Raw genomic sequence first — 25056 nt, forward strand, 5'->3', positions numbered from 1 at the left:
CTTTGTTTGACAAAGCAAGTATGAATCAAAGAATAAACAAAGGCACATTACAGCTCTAACTCGAGACCTCTAATTAAGAATTAATGAATCATAACTATTCTATACATGTTTGACTCTGAGGGGAGATAGGAATGAATCTGATTGAACAGATAGGTTGTGCGATGATATGACTCATGACTATATGCTCAAACTCTCGGGCATGAGGTCTTTATTACCTCCTATGGACGGCCAAATGATATTCCTTATGAATCACGATCGTGCTCCCTTGGACTTGATCACGACATTTTGGACTGGTCAGGCTCATGCAATATTAACGTCAAATAGGAAATGCTACATGATTGATCCTACCAGTAATTATATGCTTCAAGTAGCTAAATAGTTTTTCAACTAGAAAGCAACATAAATACTAAAAGTATCGTCTTTTGGAGGACAATTTTTCTCTTCATATAATAAAATATATTTAAAGTACTAAGATTATCATGGTGGAAGTGCTTGGGATGTCATATAAGTATTTGTTAGTATTAGAATAGACAATTGACAAATTTTAATGCTTGTATAGTGGAGTCATCACCAATATAATGTATCATAAAACAGCATAAAACAAAAATAACATAAAACAAAAGTTTCCATCACCAATTGCATCATTGATATACCAATTCTTTCTTATATTTTAAATAGGAAAGTTCCTAACTTGCGTAGAGTCTTCACTTTCGATGTCGCGTTCATGTTGAATTCTTCAAAAATACAGTATATACTGAAATCTTCAAGCCACAACTCCCAATCACACTAAAATATACAAAGCCAAAGAATAGACATGTCAATCAACCAAAAAATATATATTGAAGTAGCAACTAGGATGAGTTGCCAATCAAGTATCAGCCTCTTGGGAAGCTTGATTTTCAGTAGTAGAGATGGACAACTTTCTTCCTCTTGTAGATTCTTTTCCACTTAAAATGGATGGATTTTTAACTGAGACAACTAGCTTCAAAGGTCCCAATAAGCTTGTAGCTTTACTAGTTATCTTGGCCACTTGGTGGGAGTGAGATGTTTTTGAAATAATAGGGTTTGTTTGAACTCTAGTCTCCCATGGTCGAACCGCGATCCAACGTTCCATCCAACTCCAACCCCAGCTCTCCTTGCCAAGATCATAGTATGCTTGTCCGAAATATTGATTCGAATTGGCTCTCCACTGAAATGCAAACTATGTTATTGTTAGGATACGAAGAATAAATCAGATATTAGATAATAATAGGATGACGATTAATGATGATGATAAATGAGAGGAATATACTAAAAAAGATGAATAAATTAACTTGGTTCAATCAATTGACCTACAATTAAATTAGCGAAGGTGATCGGTAATCCATGTTTTTTGAAAAAATTATGAAAGACATACAAAATTGAGGGAAAATACCCTCATAAAATTGATTCTCAAAGAGTTCACACAAGTCAATACTAAAATTTGTGTCTCGCAAGTTACCTCCTGAAACAAACCTCTCTAAATTTGAAAGTCTGCACAGTGGATACTACCAGGTGAAAAAAAATGAATCTTATCAAGAAAGGAAAAAAGGCAAATATGATAGATTTAAATTCCCCAATTAGAAAAAGAAAAAATCAATTTTGGTAAACGTGTTGTTCTTCCTTTAAAAAAATATATCAAATATGATAAAGAAAATCAGAACAGACTACCAATGTATATCTTCGGTTTACTAACCATCCAAAGAAGACCAAATAAAAAAGGGGGGTCATAGCTAACTTGCCTGATGAGAAAATGCATAAGCCATTGCCCTCTCCCTCTTAATTGCAGCTTCTTCTCTTTGTTGTAATTTCTGGAGTATTTCTTCTATGGTTTCAGCACTACTGCTCCATTCCACCTATTTATCAAACCAAAATTAAGTGATTATCTAAGTAGTGTAGCCATAAACGGTGAAGGATGATCTCCTAGTCAATCGGCTGAGCACCCTTTATTAGGAAATTATATTGTATAAATATGTCAAAAAAAAAATTTTATTTATACATATATATTATATCTTGAAAATTTCTTAGCGAAATTTCTGACATGATCACTTAGTATCTCCAAAGCAATTACTCCTTAATGAGATCACTTCATAAGAGTTAACACTCTTTCCGTCAATCTAAATTAGTTTTACATGATTAGGTGGCAGAAGTTATATGCATAGTACAGAGCTTACATAAATTGTAAATTATTACTCTGGCTATAATTTATTACCACTAGCTTTTATATTTATACGTATGTATTTTTCTACTATGTGGAAAAACCACTAGGAGGACGACAAGGGCAATTTCATTAAAAAAAAAATTTCAGCTTAAAATGAATGACAAATAAAACAGCTAACTTTCATAATTTAATAAAGTGCCATCTACCACTCACATCACCATCAAAATCCCTGCACAATTGTGAAAATATGGGCCCTCCTTCTTGCTACCGCATTTATTAAAATACTCACCGTTAACTTTCAATTTCATTTGCTCTCTTTTTATTTTATTTTGCTACTTCTAATTAAAGTAGATTAAGGGGTTATTTAGTAAGTAGATTAAATTATTTTGAAATTATAATCTTAATTTTTAGAATAATATATCATATATGAGGTGGTATAAAATAATTCAATGATTGATAAAATCAGTATGCATTACTGGGTTACTAATGCAGAGATTAGTAATACTGAAATTATTTTTTGTGCAGAGTTTGGTTTGATGTATTGAAAACAATATGTGTTGTTATATTTTTAAAAGATTATTATTTGTTTACAAAAATACCCTCGACATAGTATAACTTTGTGTATTTTCTTTACAAAATTTTATTATTCTTTTTTAAAAATAAAAAAAATAACAATATAACTAACTATTTACTTTGGATTTTTAAGATTTAATCATTCACTTGCAAAAATTATTATTATTTCTTGTTATCTTTTCTTTATTTTTTCATCACTTACTTGTTGTTCCCGCTTTATGGTGTTCTTAAGTTGGAGGGAGATAAGGCTCCATTTTATTTTTTTTTAAGATTCAGACGTCTGAATCTGAATACACATCTGAATGATTAAGATATTGTCTCTAGATCTGAAAACTGAATGATTAAGACTTTTTGTTTTTTAACATCTGAATATGTAAAAAATATTTATTTGTATACATAATAAAATAAAAAATACAATTCAAATAAAAAATTAATTATATATTAAAAAAGTATGTAATTTAATACAACAAAATTATTAGTATTTGATTGAGAAAAAATATTTATGTTTGTTAGTGATAGTGGAGATGGCTTATAATGGTGGTTGCGATAATAATGATTAATGTTAGTGATTAATAATGTTGGTGGTGATAATTGTGATGGTTGGTATTGTAGTGACTGTTATAATGGTGGCGATTAATGGTGGTGGTGGTTATTGTGATGTGACGTTGCTTGATGTTAGTGGTTTTAGGTGTTGATTGTGTTGGTTGAAACATGAATACATGATGATTGACAATGTGTTGGTGCTAGTTAAAGATGTTATTTTTTGTGATGGTGGAGATGGTTGTTAATAGAGATAAATTATAGCGATGATACTAGTTGAAGTGGTGGTAGAGGTGGCGTTACTAGTGACAATGATAGTGATGGCCAAAGAATGTGTAGAGCTTATGATGTATTAGTAGTAGTTAGTGGTAGTGCTAGTTATGATAGATGAGTTGGGTGGTAGGAAAGATTGGCCGATAGTGGTTGCATTGTGTTGTTGTTAACGACAGTGGTGGCGATGAATATAATTAGAATAAAAGAGGTAGTAGGTGTGGTAGCGGTTGACAATTGTAGTTGGTAGCGGTATTTGTTATCGATGATGGTTGTGATGGTGGAGGTGGTGGGTGGAGGTGGGTGGTGGTTGACAATGGTGACGGTGGCAGGGGGTGGTTAGTGGTGGTGACTGTTGATTACAAATAGAGTGGTGAATATATTCCAACACCAGAATATCCGTTAAGACCTATTAAGACTTGGTTCTAGATCTGAATGATTAAGGCCTATTCAAACCTATTAAGAGTTAAAATCTTAATAAAAAACAAATGCACTTAATGGTCTGAAGTCTGAACCATTTAGATTCAAACCTCCATTAAGGGCAAACAAATGAGGCCTAAGTGTAACTTTTGAATGAGACAATAGAATCATTATTAACATAAATTTATGTTCCGTAGAGTGTTAAGCTAAGTCAAAAAATTATTTAATATGCAGTGTTTGGTGTGATGTATTGAAAACAATATGTATTGTTATATTTTAAAAAAATTATTGTTTGTTTACAAAAATACCCTCGTCATATTATAACTTTGTGTATTTTCTTTGCAAAACTTTATTATTCTTTATTAAAAATTAACAATATAACTAATCATTTACTTTGGAATTTTAAGATTTAATCATTCACTTGCAAAAATTATTTTTTTTCTTGTTATCTTTTCTTTATTTGTTCATCGCTTGCTTTTTGCTCCCACTTTTTGGTGTTCTTAAGTTGGAGGAAGATAAATGTAACTTTTGAATGAGACAATACAATTATTATTAACATAAATTTGTGTTTCATAGAGTGTTAAACTAAGTAGAAAAATTATTTTTATTTATGAATATCCTATTTATAAAATTAAAATTTGTATGCAATCATGCAATTTGTTTCGGATTTTGACCAATAAGTATTTTTTAAGTTGATGGAGTAATTTTTTTTATGATTAAAACTATTTGGAGGGATATTATTATTTTGATAAATTAAAAAGAAGTAACTCACATTGAATAAATTGAAAAAGATTTAGAAAAAAAAAATAAAGAAATTTGAGGACATTTTTGTCTTTACACATATTTATCCATGGATTGTAATCTATGGATTACTAATCCCACCAAATTGGGTGTATTAGTTATACACCCTATAATACCATGTAGGGTGTATAACTAATCCATGTATTAGTTATACATTGCTCCAAATTTGCCACCAAATAATGTATTAAATAATTTTATCATTTAATCCATGGATTATGAAAATAATCCAGCTTACCAAACGGCTCCTAAGAGTAAACACTGAAAAAAAAATCCTCAGTTTTAATTAGCGTTTTAACTAGATTAAGCATGCAATGTAAAATAAAATTTTATGATCTTAAACTAAAAATTGTGTAAGTTATTAAATGTCCTTTAAATATTAAAATTACTACATAATTAAGCTCTTATATTTATGAGGATATTCCATTTAGATTCTCAAAATTATAAGTCTTTTTTAAATCAAACAATTAATATATTTTTTTTGTACGTGTTCTCATCATTTATTAGATAGTTAAGTTAACCGAATAAAATTTATCATCTTCTTTAATTATATGCATTCGCGTCAATAAGTCTTAAAATTCATAACATTTCAATTTGAGGTTGACATGTATAATTAAGTATATAAAATATTTTATATGATTAACTTAACTATTCAATAGACGAATGAAAACATAAGTAAACAAAAGTTTTTTCAAAATTCGAATCAAAAGTGTCAAATTGATATACTTTATTAAAAGTTGAGGTTGAGCCTATTTTAGAATGTTAAACATGTTATGTAGAATTTGAAAAAAAAAAAAAAGATATGCAAAAATAAAAAATAATCATTCTTTTAAAAAGAAAAATAATATACTTGAATGGAATGGAATGAAGGGAATAATTTTTAATAAAAATTACATTTAATTTGAAATTCTGTAAATTTAATTTATATATTTAAACTAAAATAAATTTGATTTATTTTCAAACTTAACCTAATAAAAATTTGATAGAGAAAAAGTAAATTTGGTTTAATTTACTTCACAGACAATATAATCATTTAACATTTAAATTTAATCAAATTAAAATTTTATCACTTGAATAAATTGCTTGAATTTCTCAAATTACCAACTAATTCATTATACTACTATGCATTCTCTTACCTCAAAAGGAAAGAGGACAAAATTTCTTTTTATAATAAATTTTATTTATGTAATGTATTGACAAATTTGAATTTTCATAAGCTTTGTGTTCATGCGTAGTTTGTACTTCAGATTTATCATACAAAGATTTTTTATCTAATGCTTTTTATTTTGATTTTGAATTAAAAGAATTGTTTATTGATGTCAGAAAAATTATGTAAATAGTTTTAATTCAATTTTATGTTTGTAATCAGTAAATAAAATTTGGCAAATATTCATGAAAATTTTCATTATTTCTAGCTATAAATTTGCTCTTCATAAATACTCGATCAGAGTGAAATAAAGAGTGTAAAATAGAAGTAAAAGCGAAAAAAGAGATGATATAGTCAATAAGACTAAATTTGATATTAGCTTTATATCATGTTTGGTTGATAATATAAATTTATAGCGTATTCATAAAATATTCCACCTTACACCTCCTACAAATGACACGTAAGAGTATCCACTGAAAAATATATTTCCTCAATTTCAATTTAGTGTTTTAACTAGATCAAGCATGAAGTGTAAAATGAGATTTTATGATCTTATACTAAAAATTGTGTAAGGTATTAAATGTCGTTTAAATTTTAAATATTAATGCATAATTAACCCCTTAAATTTATCAGGGTATTTCATTTACATTCTCAAACTATAATTCTTGTTTCAACCGAATAATTAAATTTTTAATAAGTGTTTTAGTTATACACTTTCTGTTCAATTTAATAATTTTTTTTATATGTGTTCTCATCATCCATTAGGTAATTAAGTTAACCGCATAAAACATATCTTCTTTAATTATACGCATTCGTCTCAATAAATCTTAAAAATCATAATATTTCAATTTGAGGTTGATATGTATAATTAAGGAGACAAAATATTTTATATGATTAACTTAGTTATCTAATAGACGAATAAAAATATGTGTAAATAAAAGTTTTCAAAATTCGAATTAAAAGTGTCAGACTGAATTACTTTATTAGAACTTGAGGTTGGGCCTGTATTTTATGGTGTTAAACATGACATGCAAAATTAAAAAAAAATAATAATAATAAAAATAGTCATTCTTTTAGGAAGAAAAATAATATACTTGAATGGAATAAGGGGAATGATTTCAAATACAAAATTTTATTTAATTTGAAATTCATTCATTTAAATATTAAAATTTAATTTATATATGTAAAATAAAATAAATTTAATTTATTTTCAAACTTAACGTAATTAAAATTTGATAGAGAAAAAGTAAATTTGGATTCAATTTACATCACTGATAATGTAATCATTAAATATTTAAAATTAATCAAATTAAAGTTTTACCACTTAGGTAGATTACTTGAGTTTCTCAAATTACCAACTAATTCATTATACTACTATATATTTATTTATTTATTTATTGTGAAAAAGATAATAATTTCATTAATCATCAAGAGGTCGGGGGTGGGTATACATTCTTTTGTCTCAAAAGGAAGGATGACAGAATTTCTTTTCTAATAAATTTTATTGATATACTATATTGACAAAATTGAATTTCCATAAGTTTTGTGTGCATTTATAGTTTATACTTCAAATTAATCATACACAGTTTTTTTCTAATGTTTTTTATTTTTATTTTGAATTAAAAGAGCTATTTATTGATGTCAGAAAAATTATCAAGTAAATAATTTTAATTCGATTTTATATTTACACCTCAAAATTCTCATAGCAAATTAAAAAAAGTATAAATAACATAAATACCAACCCTTTTAGGAGTAATTATACTCTCTCCTATTTTTTTAACTACTTTACTCTCTCTTCCTATTAATATACATATCATAACTGACATATACATAGCATTATGTGTATATGTTAAAATTTTTGTAATATGTTTAGAGAATTAGGATTTTTTGTAATATTGAAAACATAAGTTGTGTGTTTGTATAATTTTTAGTTAAAAAATTATTTTAAAACCTTTTATATTGGACCCTTATAGCAAATTAAAAAATTATTTCAACATCCTTCATATTGGTCCGTGCTAAACACAAATATACTTATCTAGTATTGTAATAAATGGGACAGAGGGTATGGATGTGCAGTGACAAAACAATAAAATAGGACTGGAAAGTGAAAGGGAGGTTAAATAAGACAAACTTTGAATATGGTGGGACTGGGACATTTGAGATAGCAATATTCAGTAGAATAGTGAGATGCACAGCTTAATTTGGACATCACCATTGTTAAAACAGTTACTAGGTCATGTCCATTTATAAGGGGTTTTAAGATTGGGCGTGTTTGGTTTGAAGACCCGTTATGCTCACATAAGTTATATTGAATATTTCTTTTTATTGAATGTTTGATTTATTATATTTAAAATAATATCAGTAGCATAATTTCTAAGAATAAGTTATTTGTTAATTAAAATATCCTCCACCTTATTTTAAAAAAAATAAATTCTTTGCAAGCTTTAGTTATTCATTCTTAAAAATAAATTTTTTATCTTATTTAGTTTAAATATTTTTGTGTATGCCTTTTCATAATTGTGCATGTGTTTTATTATTTATGTTATTTTATTTAAGCAAACATCACTCTTATATTATAAAATATTAAAGTTATAAATATGTAAACTACAAATTTTTAAGTGACTAAAGACTATTTAATTAAAAATGTGTAATTACATAGCCTTCAACTCAACTAATTTATTTTTATTTAGCACCATATAGCCCTTTCTAAACATTTGATTACAAAACTTGTCTTCATAATATGATAAGCATTTAGCACTTTCAAAAGCAAGATTAATACTTAAATTTCAATTACCTATTATATCATAATCGACATTATCATTATATCATACATCATCAAAACTAGTGGAGTTTAACATTTTACGAGATATCAAAGTATAAATAAACATAAGAATTAGTCAAATAAATTCAACATATAAACATAAACAAAAATTATATTAATATAATGTTATTTTTTAATGAAATAATATATTAACAAAAAAATAACGAATAGTGAAGATTGTGAATGTTTTTCTAGATGGTATAAAAATTATGTGAATATACATGAATATAAAAGTAATGTATAAAAGAGGGTTTAAAGAGTCTATTTTTGTTATTTTATACTCCCTCAATTTCATTTTAAGTGTCGCCATTTGACCGGACACGAAGTTTAAGAAATAAGTAAAGACGATATTTTTTACCAAATTGTCCTTCGTTAAAATAAGGGAGAATACTCACAAAAATACCTGAAATTTGACTGGATTATCAATTGAGCATATTGAACTTTGCGGGGGTCTTATTACACACCTATACTTTTTCAAGTGGAATTAATTTCCCCTCGGACTTTTTTAAAGTGGAATTAATTCCCATCCAAAATGTTATAACCAGTTTTTATGGTAGGAAGTGTAGTACACACGCCGTTTCTTCTCCATTTTATCACTTTTCAACATTTTTTCACCATTACAACCATATTAAAGATTCCACAACTCAAATTCCTCCTAAAAATCAAATTTCAAATAATTCCATTGAATCAATTTCAAATTTCAAGTTCATTATTATCACTTTTCATTATTTTTAAGAAAAATTTTCCCCAAAACACATACTTTCAATTCTCACACTCTCACTGATATACTCACCAGCACATACATACTCTTCAGAACCATAAACACATACTATCAATTCTCACACACTCACTGATATACTCACTAGCACACACATGCAAATAAAAAAAAAATAAAAATGAAGAGAGTGAGGGTGATCGGAGATCGGAGAAATTGAGAGATCGTGAGAGTAGAGTGAAAAATCAAAAGTGAGATTCGAGAAAGTTTCTTCAATAATTTTATTTAAATTTTATTCGAGAAAATTTCTTCAATAATTTTAAGAAATTTTTTTCCCAAATTTTAAATTCAAATTGAAAACTTTCTTCAATAATTTTATTTAAATCGAACTAAATAAATAAAATTTGAAGAAATGGAGTCTTCAGTAATTGACTTCAACAATGAAAATACGTTATAGACTTTCAAAAGACATTGAACAATTGAAAACTTCCTGAAGAAATTTTATTGAAGTCACTTCCGGAATAAAGTTGAAATTAAAGTGTAGTACATTGTTCAATTTCAATTCAACAATGGAGCAACCATTGTTGAAGAGAAGAAAGCAAGAAGAGAGAAGAGAAAGAATGAAACTTTTAAAATTTAGAAAATTAAGGGGCTGTTTGGTAAAAAAAAAAAAAGAGTTTATAACATTTTTAAGATTTTTCACGCGCTCAATGCGCTTGATTAACACGCAATGGGCCAAGTGGCAGATATATGCCATTAAAATACGAAAAAAAAAGTCTGGGGGTAATAGGACCTCCACAAAGTTCAGTATGTTCAACTGGTAATCCGGTCAAACTTCAGGTATTTTTGTGAGTATTCTCCCTTAAAACAATGTACTATTATTATTTTTAATTAAGTGGTCCCTTATAAGTGGGATCAATAAGGATAAAAGTGTAATTGTGTCTTTAAATAGTTACCAAATAAAAAAAGGTGACATTCTTTTTGGGACGGACAAAAAAGAAAATAATGACACATAAAATGAGACGGAAAGAGTACATTTTATTACATTACAAGTTATGCCAACATTACTATTCCGCTCACATGTAGAGATAATTTATCTCAATACTAATTATTAATTCTAAGATAATTTATCTCACACTTTGTAGTCAAATAAGGATAAGAACTACTAAAAACTTATCCCAGAGTTATATTTCATTGTCTATAACACCAAAGGACCCTTAGTCTGTTAGTTTGTTCTTCCTCATGTCCCACCTATAATGTATAAATACATTGTTATTGATATTGGAAAAATATAACTTTTCCATTATAATATGACGACTAGAGTTTGCATATAGACTATATTTTACATCACTTAGAAGATATCTAGGTTGTGGACGAATAAAACTTGCCCTTCGTCAAAATTCTTGACTTGCTGTGTGTTGTGGATGTTGCAGACTTGCTCCCCCAAGGAAAAATCTCTCCTAACTAGTGGTTTTCAAATAAATACTGCAATTTTTAAAAATAAATAAATAAATAAATAAATAAAAAGACAAATTTTGTGTAGATTGAATTAAAATCGAGTTGGTATTTGGTGTATTCTTTGATATTTTGAATTCTTTCATCTTTAATGAAATATTTTAAATTTCAGTAATGGGAATAGAGAGCTTTCCACTAAGGACTGCTCAATAGGATGTATTTAAATTAACCAGCTAATGAATTCCGAATATTGAATATATTACTTTAATTGTACGCGTCTCACATGTGTGCAAACATTTTTAATAAAGTGCAAAAAGTTCAAATCATTTCTCAAAGATCCTTCATATGTTAATATAATAATATAAACATAACATATATTTTACTGTAAGCACATATATATTTTACCACCAGAAATTTTAAGTGGTTAATGGATCATCACTTTTACGTTTGTCATGCAGTACATCTTTTCCTTGATGCTAGATGCTAAGAGAGCCGCATTAATTTGAACCATATTTGTAGTACAATTTTTTTTCTATATTTAAATTTTTTTTTCTTATTTTTAAATTTAAATCTTTGATTACTTACTTAACACTTTTAAAGATATTACATTTTTCTTATTCTAACGTTTTTATGTTTATTTCTAAATTTTACAAATCTTCTAAAAATCTTAGAATTCTTAAACTAATGAAAAGGCATTAGTTGTCATTAATTTTGATGATTTCTAATAAGAAAAGATTTTACTATAAATATTAAATTAATTTTCAACTCTTAAATATTAGAAAATGGTGATAAAGATAATTTTGTCTAAAGGAGAGACTTTTAATAAAGGATTAAAAGTTCAAACAATAATTCTAAAGTCCTTCACACTTTTAATATAGTATAAATATAAATATAAATAAATAATTAAATGGATGTGTCTCGAAAAAATAACATAGCTTAACTGTTATAAATGTATTTACATTATAATGAATTATTATAATGAATGTCTATCAAGAATATAGATAAGATCTATATCTAGTTGATATCTATGAGGATTTGAATTATCTATCTTTTAGAGAGAAACTAGGAGTATTTTCTCTTATATACAGAAGGGTTTGTTCATTGTATTCTTAATCTCTCATATCAAAAAATATCTCAAGAGAAATAAGAATTAATCTCTTTTCTCTCTCTGCTCTTGTTCTTCTTTGCCTTATTTTTCATAACACGTTATCAATATGAGTCTCTAATTTATGAAATAGAATTTAGTTTTCTCTTACATGGCCAAAACGTCACTAATGTATGATTCTTTTGGTAAAGAAAAACATTGATTAGCGTAAGATATTCTCACCCTCAAAATACCATATATCAAGAATGAAATACTTTTCACAAGATAAGTATTAATTATTATTATTATAGTAATATATGTTTTTAAGTTTGAATATGTGGTATTCACGTGCTCTTTATAATTAGTAATATAGATATAGCTTATTTGGAGTTGTTTTTATTTTGACATTGATGAGCTTTTGCAACAAAATTTTGGCACTAAAATAGATTCACAATTTATTTTTGTCCAACTTTATGAATCTGTGCCGTGTTTTATTTCTTTGTTGACTTATACATATAATTAAGTGATGATATCTATATACGATCATAAGTAAGTCCTTTTGTTATTTGACCTATTATATTATTGATTTAAGGTAAGACGATGGATTTAAGTTCTACCGCATCGAAAGGGTATGACATTGTGTTAAAGTCTCAATGCTCTATGATAATAAAATATTGGGTTCAAGTCCCATCGATTTATAATCTAAGACATATTTATATGAATAAGACGTTGGGTTTGAATCTCAATGCACTATATTGATGATATTATGATGGCTAAGACAAAAGAATGTGTATTTGGTGAAAAATCATGAAACCTGTCCCGTTGAATATAATTCATTCCATGAAGTGAATGTGGTAGCAATATATGATAAGTTTGAAAAATGATAACTAACTCCATTCTTGAAGTGAATGTGGTAGCAATATATGATATACTCTGAAAAAATATGTATACCTCGATGTGCTCCTGAAGTAGCAATATTATGAAAGGGGTTATAAGCTATCAAAAATTAATAGACTTAAGGCACAATTATATTACATTCATGGAGAATGAGATTTCTATTGTTTTAAGTACATATGCATTTCCTAAGGTGAATACGATAATATTTAGTAAATTTTATTAATACAAACGTGTTCTTGATTGTGATGGTATCACAACTCACCTCTGAATAAGGCAGAATAACTGAGAAGGGTTATTTTGAAATTTACTTCTAAAGTAGTAAATCTGAAATTTACTAAAGCAAAAGGGCACATGTCATGGTAAATTTAGAGTTTACTTATATAAAAGTTTATAAATTGACATGAACGATTGCTACATTCCGAAAATGTGCATATTGAATATTAGACATATGTTGAAGAAATAGAAGATTCTTCAAGAATTGTTTATGTTGCTTATTCTCATGACAAGTTGGTTGGACCAACTAATGTTGGGATTTGATCCTTCCAAATCTGAAAAGTATAAAAAGTGAATGTGGACCCGTTCACCAGTCATGTGATCTATTAAGATGCATCGATATAAGATGATCACTTGTACGTTTATTGTCAACTTGCAATTTGACATTCTAAAAGTAACTTGCTCAATATAAATTGAGTTAAGAGCATATTTTTTAGATTGTGGAATCAAGACAATTTATCTTGATAATGTTGGTTTGGTATTGAATACCTTCGATAAATAACTAAATCATTGCTAATGAAAACAAAGCTTCGTGGTTTGGTTTGAAATATGATATATTGTATACAAAAGTACTTGTATACATCAAATCAATAAATTATGATTAATTCCCTCTCAAAGTTGGTTCTGAGTCAGGAACCACACGTTGCCCATCTAATAATTTTGATGTGCAGTATATAATTAATGAATATACTATAATGCACAAAGATGGATTCTCTAAAGTAAATTGAGATGTATGGTAGTTTTTCTAACATAAGGGGGAGATTATAAGTAGCTATGAAATATGTTAGAAATTATCACCAGATCCTTATTCAAAAGATAATTCAAGTCAAATGTCGAAAGCATCTCATATTTAAACTGCAAGTGCTCCTATTTTGTGTTCCTAAAGGACAACGTCTATGCATGCGTGAAGCGTGGTAGACCAATTGGTTCCAAATAAAATAATCCTTGAAAAGAATACGGAGCAAATAATCATTAGGAGAAGGCAATGTACTCTTGAAGAGCCTACGACATAACACTTCATGAAATCTTATGAGAGGTTCAGATACCTGAAAACAATGAAGGGACGAGATCTCAAAATATTATTCACATTGTGAACCGATATGAAATGATATATCATTAATATCTTTGATACAATACTGACGCAATATTATGGAATATTATGAGGATATGAATTCTGCGTTTACTTAAGCATGCTGACGTAAAAATATTTATCAAGTGACGTGAAATGATGCATTTTGATAAGTATAAAAATTATTTGAGTTGCAGTCCAGATACTTGAAGATGTCACTCATGAAATGTTGAATATTGTCATTTGACAAAATTTGTATGAAAACTTTTAAAGATTCAAATGTTTGAAGCATATAAAAGTTTCTAGGAAACTTATTTATAATTCTTATATTGTATAAGCTTATAGCTTGAAAATTACTAGAACTCTTGGAGAGTTATCAAAAGTAATAGATTATTTGTTGAAATGAGAAATATACGAATTTGAATTGGTTATGAAGTACCATATCTTAGTGCAATTGGTACACTCATGTGTCTTGCAAATACTACAATGCCTATAACCTTTTTCGATTAATTTGTTAGCAAGGTGTAGTTCTGCTCTTACTGGGAGACATCGGAATGAGATCAAACTCATATACGATACCTAAAGAGACTATCAATATGGGCTTATATTATTCTAAATATTATAGTCCAGATCTTATTTGTCATACTGATATTGGGTACTTATCTGACCAGCATAAAGCTCGATCTCAAACAGACTATATGTTCATATGTGGTGGTACTGCCATATCTTGGAGATATACAAAGTAGTCTATCGTAGCCACTTCATCAAATCATGCTGAGATAATAACTATTCATGAAGCAAGCCGAGAATGTGTGTGGTTGAGGTTCATGATCCATCTCATTTGAGAAAAATATGATTTGAAATATGACAGTACCCATTATTTTATATAAAGACAATGCAACATGGATAACACAACTTAAGGGAGGATACATAAAAGGAGATAGAACGAAACTCATTTCGCCAAAGCTTTTCTATACACATGAGCTACAAAAAGAATAGTGATATTAACGTACAACAGATTCATTCAAGTGGCAATGTGACTGATTTATTCACTAAGTCTCTTCTAACTGCAACTTTTAAAAAGATCGTGCACAAAATCAGGATGCAAAGTTCATTGATGTTCTTGTCAGGGGAGCAAATACGTGTTGTACTCTTTTTTCCTTTCAAGATTTTGTCCCATTGAGTTTTCTTGCAAGGTTTTTAATGAGGCTGATGAAATGCATATTATTAGACATGTGTACTGTTTTTCCTTCACTAGATTTTTTTTCCACTGGATTTTTTCTAGTAAGGTTTTAACGAGGCACATTATCTATCAATTAGACATTCAAGGGAGAGTGTTTAATTTTTTTTTTATATTATAGTGAATGTCTATCAAGAATATAGATAAGATCTATCAAGATCTAGTTGATATTTATGAAGATTTGAAGTATCCATCTTTTAGAGAGAAATTAGGAGTGTTTTCCTCTATAAGTAGAGGGGTTTGTTTATTGTATTCTTAATCTCTCATATCAAGAAATTTCTCAAAGAGAAATAAGAATTACTCTCTCTTCTTTCTCTACTCGTGTTCTTTTCTACTTTATTTTTTATAATATTAAAAAATATCTCCTTAATTATTAATAATAATAATATGAAAAAGGAAAATGTAATACCCCACAAAGTTCTCTCCTAGTCTGAGCCTTAGAGCGTTTTCGAAAAAATAAAAATCTGAGTCTAAAAGTTTCAGAAATATCTTCCCAAGTATGAAACACTTTGAATCGTATTTTATTTCTCTAATTTTAACTTTTTGTCATGTGTTGAATAATCTTTCCATCGACACCAATTTCATCAAAATCCGACATCGGACGAGGGAGTTATGGCCGTTTTACTAAACCGTATCGGAATCACCCAGGTTTGACGGTCGACCTGGCGGACCGCCAAGTCCTTGGTGGACCGTCAAGTGTCCCATCAGGCCAAGACAGAACATCCCATTTCTAGCCCCCGAGTGACGGCCAAAGTGGTGGACCGTAAAAAAATTGATGGACCGTCAGGTCGAAACAGAATGTCCCAGTTTTGGCACTCGAGTGACGAACGACTTGGTGAACCGTCAGTTCCTCTGACGTACCATCAGATCGACCATCACAGACCCTGATCAACAGTTTTCAACTCTTTTCTTTAAAGGGCATTTTGTTTTTTTCCACTCTTTCTCTAACCTCTATAAATACCCACTTAAGGGTTGAAAGCCTCATTTCTTTTCTCTTCTTTCACCCAAAAACTAAGGTTTCCAAAATAAAAATTTCTCTCTTTTTTCACCAAAAATTTAGAGAGAATCAAGAGCAAAAATCAAGAATTCTTCCGAAGGCTTTCAAGAAAGAGTTTCCCCAAGGTATGTAGATGCTGATTCTTGGGTCCCTTTCATCCAAGAAGCTCAAATACCTTTTTCTAAATCTCCAAGATTTATGTTTATGAATTTTTTTAATGATTCTTGTGAGTTGAAATTGATGTTCTTGCTATGATTGAGTTGAGGTTCATGTTTGTCTACAAGATTATCAAGCCTTGGCCTTAATAGGTGGTATTTGTGTGGTAAATGGATTATGTACTTGCTGTTGATGTTGAATGACCTCCAAGATAGGATACTTATATAGTTTGTATGAATCTATGATAATATATGAGTGGGAACACGTAAATTTGGTTGTTCATGATGAGTATTTGGGTTATTATACTTATGCCTAAGTTGTGCATGTGAGGTGTTCGATAAAATGTCTAAGAGACTAGAAATTAAGCATTGTAGTTAAATCATGATCTAATGACTTCTAAGATACGATTATGTGTTACGATTGTTGATGTATTTATGACTTCTGGGTGTAGAATTGGTTGATTTAGCAGAGTATGTCTCCCATAGGTTGATAAAAGCTTAGGAGAAGAATATGGGCCATTATAGTATGTTGAATAGAAAGCCCCAAATTGTGAGCTAGTCTATGCATGCCTAGTGTTTGATAAAATGACCAAGTGAATGAATTATTCCATGCTAGTAGGAAATTCCGAAATAAGTATGAACCTATGCATGTCTAGTGTTTCTTTTTAAGGACCTTAGTGAACGAGTGGAGATGTGATGGTTGTAAATTCCCCATTATGTGCCCTTTGATATATGCTAAGTTTTTAATATATGCCAAGTGATTAGCAAGTAAGCTATGACATGATAGAATGAAGTTTCCCAAGTGGTGTGAAATCCAAATACATGTTAAGACCGATATAGGTATGAAATAGTTGAGGTAAAACCTTGCTGAATGGAGTATGATCTAATAGCATGTTTCCTCTATGTTATTATGTGATTAATATCTCGAGATGCATTAATAATTGTGATGATTCATTAATGATGGTGATGATTAAGGTATGATTGCGATAATACATGAATGATTACGATAATACGTGAATGATTATGATGATGAATGAATGCTTGTGTTGATGCATGAATGATTGTGATGGGTGAATGTATGATCGTGATGATGTGAGAATGATTATGTTTTACTTTTATGTTATCGAGTCCTGGGGGTATTTATACCCGACAATAGAGCTATTGTCTAGAGCCCGTGTCAGTTTCACGATAATTCCAATCGAGCCACGATTCTCAGAACTCAGTGAACTATAGAACTATGTATCTTCAAACAAGTGCGAAAGCTTAATCAGGCTCTGTAATCTCAGTTATCTCTGTAATCTCTATATCGCTAGTAATCTAGCCTCCGTCCTGTAATCAGCTCAGATCTAATAGTATTCAAGTGATTAAATTCTAATCTCAGAAGTAATTTGAATAATCTATTCAAGCTCTGCATCATCAGTCAGATGCTATGGTTCGATACCTTTCCGTCACATACGGAACTAAGTAATCTCAGCATAACTCAGTCAGATCTCTTGAGAAATATAATCAGTATCAGATTCAGCTCAGTTTAAGTTCAGTAAAGAATCAAATAAGTGTCTTTTAGTTGAGAGTAGAAACTAACACCGAGCGAGCTCAAGGATGGGGACTCATATACTAGTAGAGGGTGTAATCCTTAGATACGATCCTTGTGCTCCAAAACTACGTAGCCAGCGTAGGTTGAGACATCACACCTGCTAGATGAGGGTGGATAAGAGACATCATACCTACTAGATAAGGGTAGATGAGGTGGCTTAACCTGTTAGATGAGGGCTCCACCATTCTCGTATGAGGACCTGATAGATGAGGGTCATATAAAGATAAGGTCTTTACCCGTGGCATGGTATTGACACCCTCCCAACCGGGGGTAGAGGTTGGACCTCTAAGAGATAGTAGGGGCATATCGGTTAAGTAACTACTTCCCACAGTCTCAGTTTCAAAATCAGTCTCAGACTTCAAGAAAGAGCTCAGTTCAGTGTACAAAATTTTAGGCTGTTAGATACAGGCTATTAAGTATGATTACTTGCTAATTCAAAGATCCGTTGCTAGATAGGCCGATCTTAAAATAATTTATGAAGAAGTATTATTATCCACAGACTCAAAGACAACCTGTTAGATAGGGTTCCTATTCGTTTCAGAAGCTTCAGATACTCGTAATCTCATTATGTTCAGAGATTTCAGAACTCACTCCTTGATGAAAGTGCATCCATATTTCCCAATTATCAATATCAGATGAGTCAGTAATTCAGTATCTCAGTGTCAATAGTGAGTTCAGTTTGCAGGAAAGTGGTATCTGAGTTCTAGTCTCTAGAGTTGTGATGATTGTGATTATGACCTGTGCATTCATGTATGTGTTCTTGTGCGACGTTTTCATGATTATTCAGTTTACACATTGTGCATATATGAGCCCTTGCATTTAGCCTTATCTCGTCTATGTACTCGGTATATTTTTGTACTGACGCATTTGCGCTATGGTGTTTTATTTGACACCATAGTTTCAGAGGCATAGGATTTAGAGTTTCCTTAGCAGTTCAGTCCTAGTTAGCAGCAGTAGCAGTGAGTCTCCTTCCTTCGAGGACGAATCTCAGTTTACTATTATTGCATCAGATTTTGTTTATATTCTCAGTTGACGGAGTTAGTTGGGAACATGTCCCATCAACTCCATAGTTCAGATAGTTTAGAGGCTTTTCAGACGGATGTTGATGTATTAGTATTCAGTTTCCAGTTTGAGTATGTACAGATGTGTTGAATGTACAAATGTGTTGAACCTTATGGCCAGTTTTCACATTTATTTTAAATATTATGCAGTGTACAGGTACATCTATCAGTAAAGTGTTAGCTTGTGGTCCTTCGGGTCCATAAGCACCGTGTGATGTCACGAGATAGGATCTCGGGGCGTTACAAGAAAGAAGTAGCCCATAAAGATACAAGAGAAACCAGGTAATCGTAATAAGAAACAACCACATAATTTAAAAATAAGCATTGAAAATATAGCCCATAGGCATATCAGTTATTGTAAGGATGTTTTTATTTTGTTTGTTGTTGTACTACTAATACATTACTCATTGGTCTTTCCATGCCTTAAATGGGGTAATATATTTATTAAGTTGTTTGGTTTGTTTGTGCAAATTTGTGAAAGTTAATCTTTGAAATAGGTGTTAAAGTTTTAGTAAAATTTTGAAACATACTTTTGAAAAAAGTGGTAAAACAAATGAAGTTGAACTAATGTTTGTGTAACAACCTTAACTAACTTTCAAATAAAAATTAGAGGTGGAGGAAGTATTAGTTAATTAATGAGATACGGAGGGAGCAGATTGTAAATAATAAAGGACAAAGATTAAAAATAGTTTAATGAAGATTAGACGGCTAGAATGATGTGGGCAAATCATCAAACACATGCTTGAGGAGAGAGAAGAATACGCTGAAAATCTGGTAACTAACAACTTAACCATTTCTTTGCTTCTTTCTTCTCTTCCAATTCCCGTTCCTCTTCTTCTCTTTCATTTTCAGTTTTGAATCTGAGAGCTTCATCCATGTCTATTTTAGCTTGCTTTTTTGTTTAATTTTCGTTATTTTAGCTCAATTGTTTTGTTTTTTCATTTTTCAGTTAATAAAAAATTGTCCCAAAATAAATTCCTTGTGTTCCGAGTTACTATTGGATGAATTTTGTAGTTAGGTCATAACAATTGGTACCAAAGCCATTGTTTCCACAACTGCTGGTGTTTTTCTCATGGCTGAAGGCACTCGTATGCGCCTCATAGACGAAAAGTTAGCTCAGTATGATGAGTTGTTGCTCAAGCTTAACTAACAACTTCTTAACCCATTCCTTGCTTCTTTATTCTCTTCCAATTCTGATTTCTCTTCTTTTCTTTCATTTTCAGATTTGGATCTGTGTGCTTCATCCATGGCTATCCTAGCTTGCTTTTAGTTTAATTTTCATTATTTTAGCTTAATTGAATTGTTTTTCATTTTTCAGTCAATAGAAATTTGTCCCCAAAAATATTCCTTGTGTTTGAGTTACTGTTGGATTGAATTTTGGTAGTTAGTTCATAGCATCTTTGATATAAGTTGTTTTTCATGAAAATATTATCTTTTTATTCTTCTAAAAAAAGTTGTAAAACACAGTATATACTCCCCCCCCCCCCCCACCAAAAGAAAAAGATAATTATTAAGTAGAAGCATGTTTAATAGAGGAACATTTACGTAGTTCCTAAACGACCAAAAAAACTTGCTTGAAATAGTGCTTTAAAAATACTATGCTCTTATGATCTCATAAGTGAAGTTTGACGAGAATGAGGTATACAAGACCTTACCTCTGTGAGCAGTACAGAGGCAATCTCCCATAGACCCTTGTCTTAAGAAAAGTAATTTCAAAAATAGATTTGACAACTATAAGATCAATATATTACACTAAGCAAATAACAGTGTGATTCAACTAGTTTTACTGTTGAAATATACAAAATGTGAACGGTATACTATGAAGATATACAACGTAGAAAACATTTGTAGTGTAATTATTTAAGAAACAAATTTTGTAAATGAGCCAGGTGTGTAAATATTTTTCATCCATATAATCGTGATACCCTTCCCCCCCCCCCCCCCCCCCTCCATCCAATTTAAAAAAAAAAAACTCGATCGATACATCAAACTATTACGCGTATAATTCAAGAATGAATTGATCATATTAGTTCTTTTTTGTTTGATATATTTTTTTGTAATATATTGATTTTTATGTTTTGATCTATAGACTCTTGATCATACGATAATAATTCTTACTGTTACCTCAAGCTCGTGAAGCTTAGCCTCAAGTTTTTGTTGATTTTGAATTTTCTTCTGCTTATTGTGGCCTTGAGTGACCATAATTAGTCGTCTTGCTCTGATCTCTGATTGTATTTTGCTCCAACAATGTATTTGCTTCAAAGTCCCCGATATTTGGTTATTTACACTTAGCCCTTCAATTACACCTTGGAATCTTACTGCACCCCTTACACGTTGTAGAGCTTTTCTTGCCTACACAAGTTAATTGCACATTTAGTCCTCTGTTTATTGATGAATTTTAGTTTTGGTCCTTTTGTATAGGAAATACTCTATGGTACTATTTTTGAACTAATTATCCTCAAAATATGAGGTAAAATGTACATTTTACACAACATATAGGTAATTAAATAATTTAACAATAATTAATAGTGTACTATCTTTAAAAATTCACTAGTATGTGGATTAAATTGTTTATTACCATTAATTGAAGGTCGTGTGTTTAATCATATATCACAAAGATTATCAAAATGGGAGGACCAAATGTTGTTATCCCAAAAAAAAAAATACTTATATTGGGTATTTATACCAATTTGATGAATATGATACGTCTCTTTTGTGTATACATCAATATATGTCTAAATCATCACTGTGAAAAAAAATATATATATTTGGAAACTCTTTAAATGTAAACAACTTAGCATTGATACGAGTTGGTTAACAAAAAAGAAATAAAAGGGCTACTGTAGCTAGTACCCCCTGATTTCTCGAAATTCAATTTTGCTAATTTAAAAATTAAATTTGTTTCGCAGTAATGTACACAATTTATTTCCACAAAATGAAATCAAGTGAGGTCAAGTGTACGCAAGTCCATACCACTTCCACATATGATTAGATTAATATAATATTTTAAAATTATATTTAAGAACTATACTTAGTTGTAACTCTTCTCATATAGATAATGTGAAAAATGCGTCTTAAATTATTGAGCGAAATCTATATAATACGACTCTGAAGAAACAAAACATGAGAATTATTTTGGGACAGAGTGACTACATTGTGAATAGTTACCAAATGAGCTCTGAAGGCAGTCTGAATTTTAATGGCAGCAGTAATCTCAGTTAACTTAGTCCTGCGATTAATCTTTCTTGAAGATGAAGAAGTTCCATTTGAATGAGCACTAGGAACTTCTCCCCGCGGTTCATTAGATGCATTAGTATTTGTACCCTGCAAATTAAATTTCAAATATCAATCAAACTCTTATTTTTATGTAAATTTGTTCAATATATGTACCCATAGTACGAGTCGAAAACACATTTGGTGTGGTCACACTTGACACACAAATCTTGATTTGTTGCTCAATATTGTATGACAACAGGCAAGCATAATTTTCATTAAAGGGCCGGAAACTTCATCCTTTATCATTTATTATACATGTATTAGATATATTTCTTAGAAATAATATGCAAATATACAGTAGGCTGATATTGCTTGAATAATGTATATGTACCGGCCCGTGAATATATGTTATATTTTGTCTTAATTTATGTGACATAAATAAAATTAGATAATTAATAATATTTTTAATATGTTTTAAGTTTTTTTAAATTGTTAGCTATTGTAATCTATAATACTTTTTCGATATTGTAATTTACTATTTTAAGTTATTTGCTATTGTAATTTATAATACTCTTTTGTTCAAACTTTTGTGATATTGATAGTCAATTTGTATTTTAAAAGTAATTTAATTTTTAATTATTGTAATTTATAATATTTTTTTCTATTTCAATTTAAGCAACACCGATATAATTTTGAGAGTCAATCAAATATCACTATTGAAATAGCGAAACCGACACGTCTTGAATGACTCATAATAGCTAAGTAGAAATAATATAGCAAAATTGATATAAAAAATATTTGTAATTTTTTTTAAGTGGGTCTCATATAAGATGTCAAATTAATTTAAAACATCAAGAGTTAATTTATTATTTTATATTATTTTTATCTTTTTTATTAAACTATTATTAATTTTTTAATACTTAGATGACTTATAATAATTACTTAGGGTTGATATAGTAAAATTGCGGTTGAAGCAGCTGAAACAGACATGTCATAAATCTATGTTTTACTTTTTAAAAAAAAATTATTAATTTTTTAATACGTAAATGTCATATAATAATTAATTACGGGTGATATTTTAAGTGGGCCTCATATAATATGTCAAATTAATTTAAAATATCAAGAGTTAATTTATCATTTTATATTTTTTAAGCTTTTTTATTATTAAATATTATTAATTTTTTAATATTTAGATGACTTATAATAATTACTTAGGGGTAATATACTAAAATTAAGTTGAAGCAGTTGAAGCAGATAAGTCATAAATATCTGTTTTATTTTTTCTGAAATTAAATTTTATTAATTTTTTAATACGCAAATATCATATAATAATTAATTAAGGATGATCTAGTAAAATCAAGAAGCAAGCAGATAGCTGAAAGCAGGCATCGCCAGCTACCTGCTTCTAGCCGCCCCACTCACTATAGTAGTAATATAATGAATATCTACTTGTGAAGTGTGGAAGTAAAGAATCAAACCAATAGTCATAGATTCAAATCCACATAATTATAAGTAAAACTGTAATAATAGACCGAAATAATCTTTATAAAATGCATATGCCACTATCAATACGGATATTGCAGGTTATTGAATAGAGAGAAATGTAGGTACCTTGAGTTGTTTGGATTTACGTCGTTTATTCCTCTTTAGCCCAATAATTATCTTCAAGCAAAAACCCATGATGTATTATATTAAATGATCAAAATTCAGAATATAACACAACATTCATACCTGAGAACTTATAATAGAGATCTTTGGTTGTGTTTAATTTTTGGATTCCATCTTTTTGTGGTGAAATTGAAATAAATTAAAAAGGAAGTAGGTGAACTTTTCTTTTCTTTTCTTTTTTAAACATTAAACTTTTAAAAAATAATAAGGTATGGAGTAGAAAGAGATGCAATTACTAGTTTTGTGACTAAAAACTACATGCCAACTAGAAAGAAATATGAGGGTGGCGTGTGATCTTTTTGAAAGTTGAGTAGTCAATTTTTGAGGAGGTTGCCACATTTTCTTCACAATGTAGGTGATTTGCTCTATTCAATTTCAATCAAAATCAATGTCTTACCCTCACACCACCAAAATAGAAGGAAATTTCACTCAACCAATGTTTCACATATTATATGGACATCAAATTTAAGCATTCCCAGATTTAAGATTTTAAATATATAAGTTCTAAATTTTAGGACAATAACCTCAAATAATAGTAACTGCGTTCTAAATTAATTGATGTACATCTTTAATGAAACTTTTATTAGTTATATAAGATTTGGATCAATTTTTTCGGTCAAGAAGAAGGCTACCTCGATCTCTAAAATTAAAACAAAAGAGAAGAGTTATAAAACTTGTAATTTAAAACAAATCATAGATCTTTTAGGGTGTGTTTGTATGAGAGAAAATATTTGTTTTTTCAATTTTTTGTTATGTTCGGTTAGTCAAAATTTTGAAAATGTTATAAATGTATTTACATTATAATGAATGTCTATCAAGATCTATTTTGATATCTATTAGGATTTGAAACATTCGTCTTTTACTCAGACTAAGAGTAAATTTTT

The 25056-nt window shown here is 29.4% G+C and overlaps 1 protein-coding gene across 2 annotated transcripts; it reads right to left on the minus strand.

Moving 5' to 3' along the window:
* Positions 1-564: 564 nt before the first annotated feature.
* On the minus strand, positions 565-24374 carry LOC107842428 (protein IQ-DOMAIN 10). Of its 2 annotated transcripts, none has more exons than XM_016686267.2 (5): positions 24116-24374; positions 22442-22612; positions 21413-21640; positions 1761-1874; positions 565-1189 (listed from the first exon to the last, which is right to left on the minus strand). In XM_016686267.2, the coding sequence occupies exons 1-5, from the start codon at positions 24182-24184 to the stop codon at positions 869-871; spliced, it is 903 nt and encodes a 300-aa protein (XP_016541753.1). In that variant the 5' UTR covers positions 24185-24374; the 3' UTR covers positions 565-868. The 2 variants fall into 2 exon arrangements, with proteins under 2 accessions (XP_016541753.1, XP_016541754.1); XM_016686268.2 differs by having other exon boundaries at positions 22457-22612; positions 24116-24368.
* Positions 24375-25056: the final 682 nt, after the last annotated feature.

The sequence above is a fragment of the Capsicum annuum genome, chromosome 9 (genome assembly GCF_002878395.1).
Source record: "Capsicum annuum cultivar UCD-10X-F1 chromosome 9, UCD10Xv1.1, whole genome shotgun sequence".
In the NCBI taxonomy this organism is placed as follows: domain Eukaryota; kingdom Viridiplantae; phylum Streptophyta; class Magnoliopsida; order Solanales; family Solanaceae; genus Capsicum; species Capsicum annuum.

What these genes read in the sequence shown, in the direction of transcription:
- LOC107842428 (XM_016686267.2), bottom strand. Translation starts at nt 24,184, where the DNA reads ATGGGTTTTTGCTTGAAGATAATTATTGGGCTAAAGAGGAATAAACGA. An exon ending in GTAAATCCAAACAACTCAAG is followed by an intron (nt 22,613 to 24,115) that starts GTACCTACATTT and finishes TTTAATTTGCAG; the next exon opens with GGTACAAATACTAATGCATC. An exon ending in ATTTGGTAACTATTCACAAT is followed by an intron (nt 21,641 to 22,441) that starts GTAGTCACTCTG and finishes TAACTTGTGTAG; the next exon opens with GCAAGAAAAGCTCTACAACG.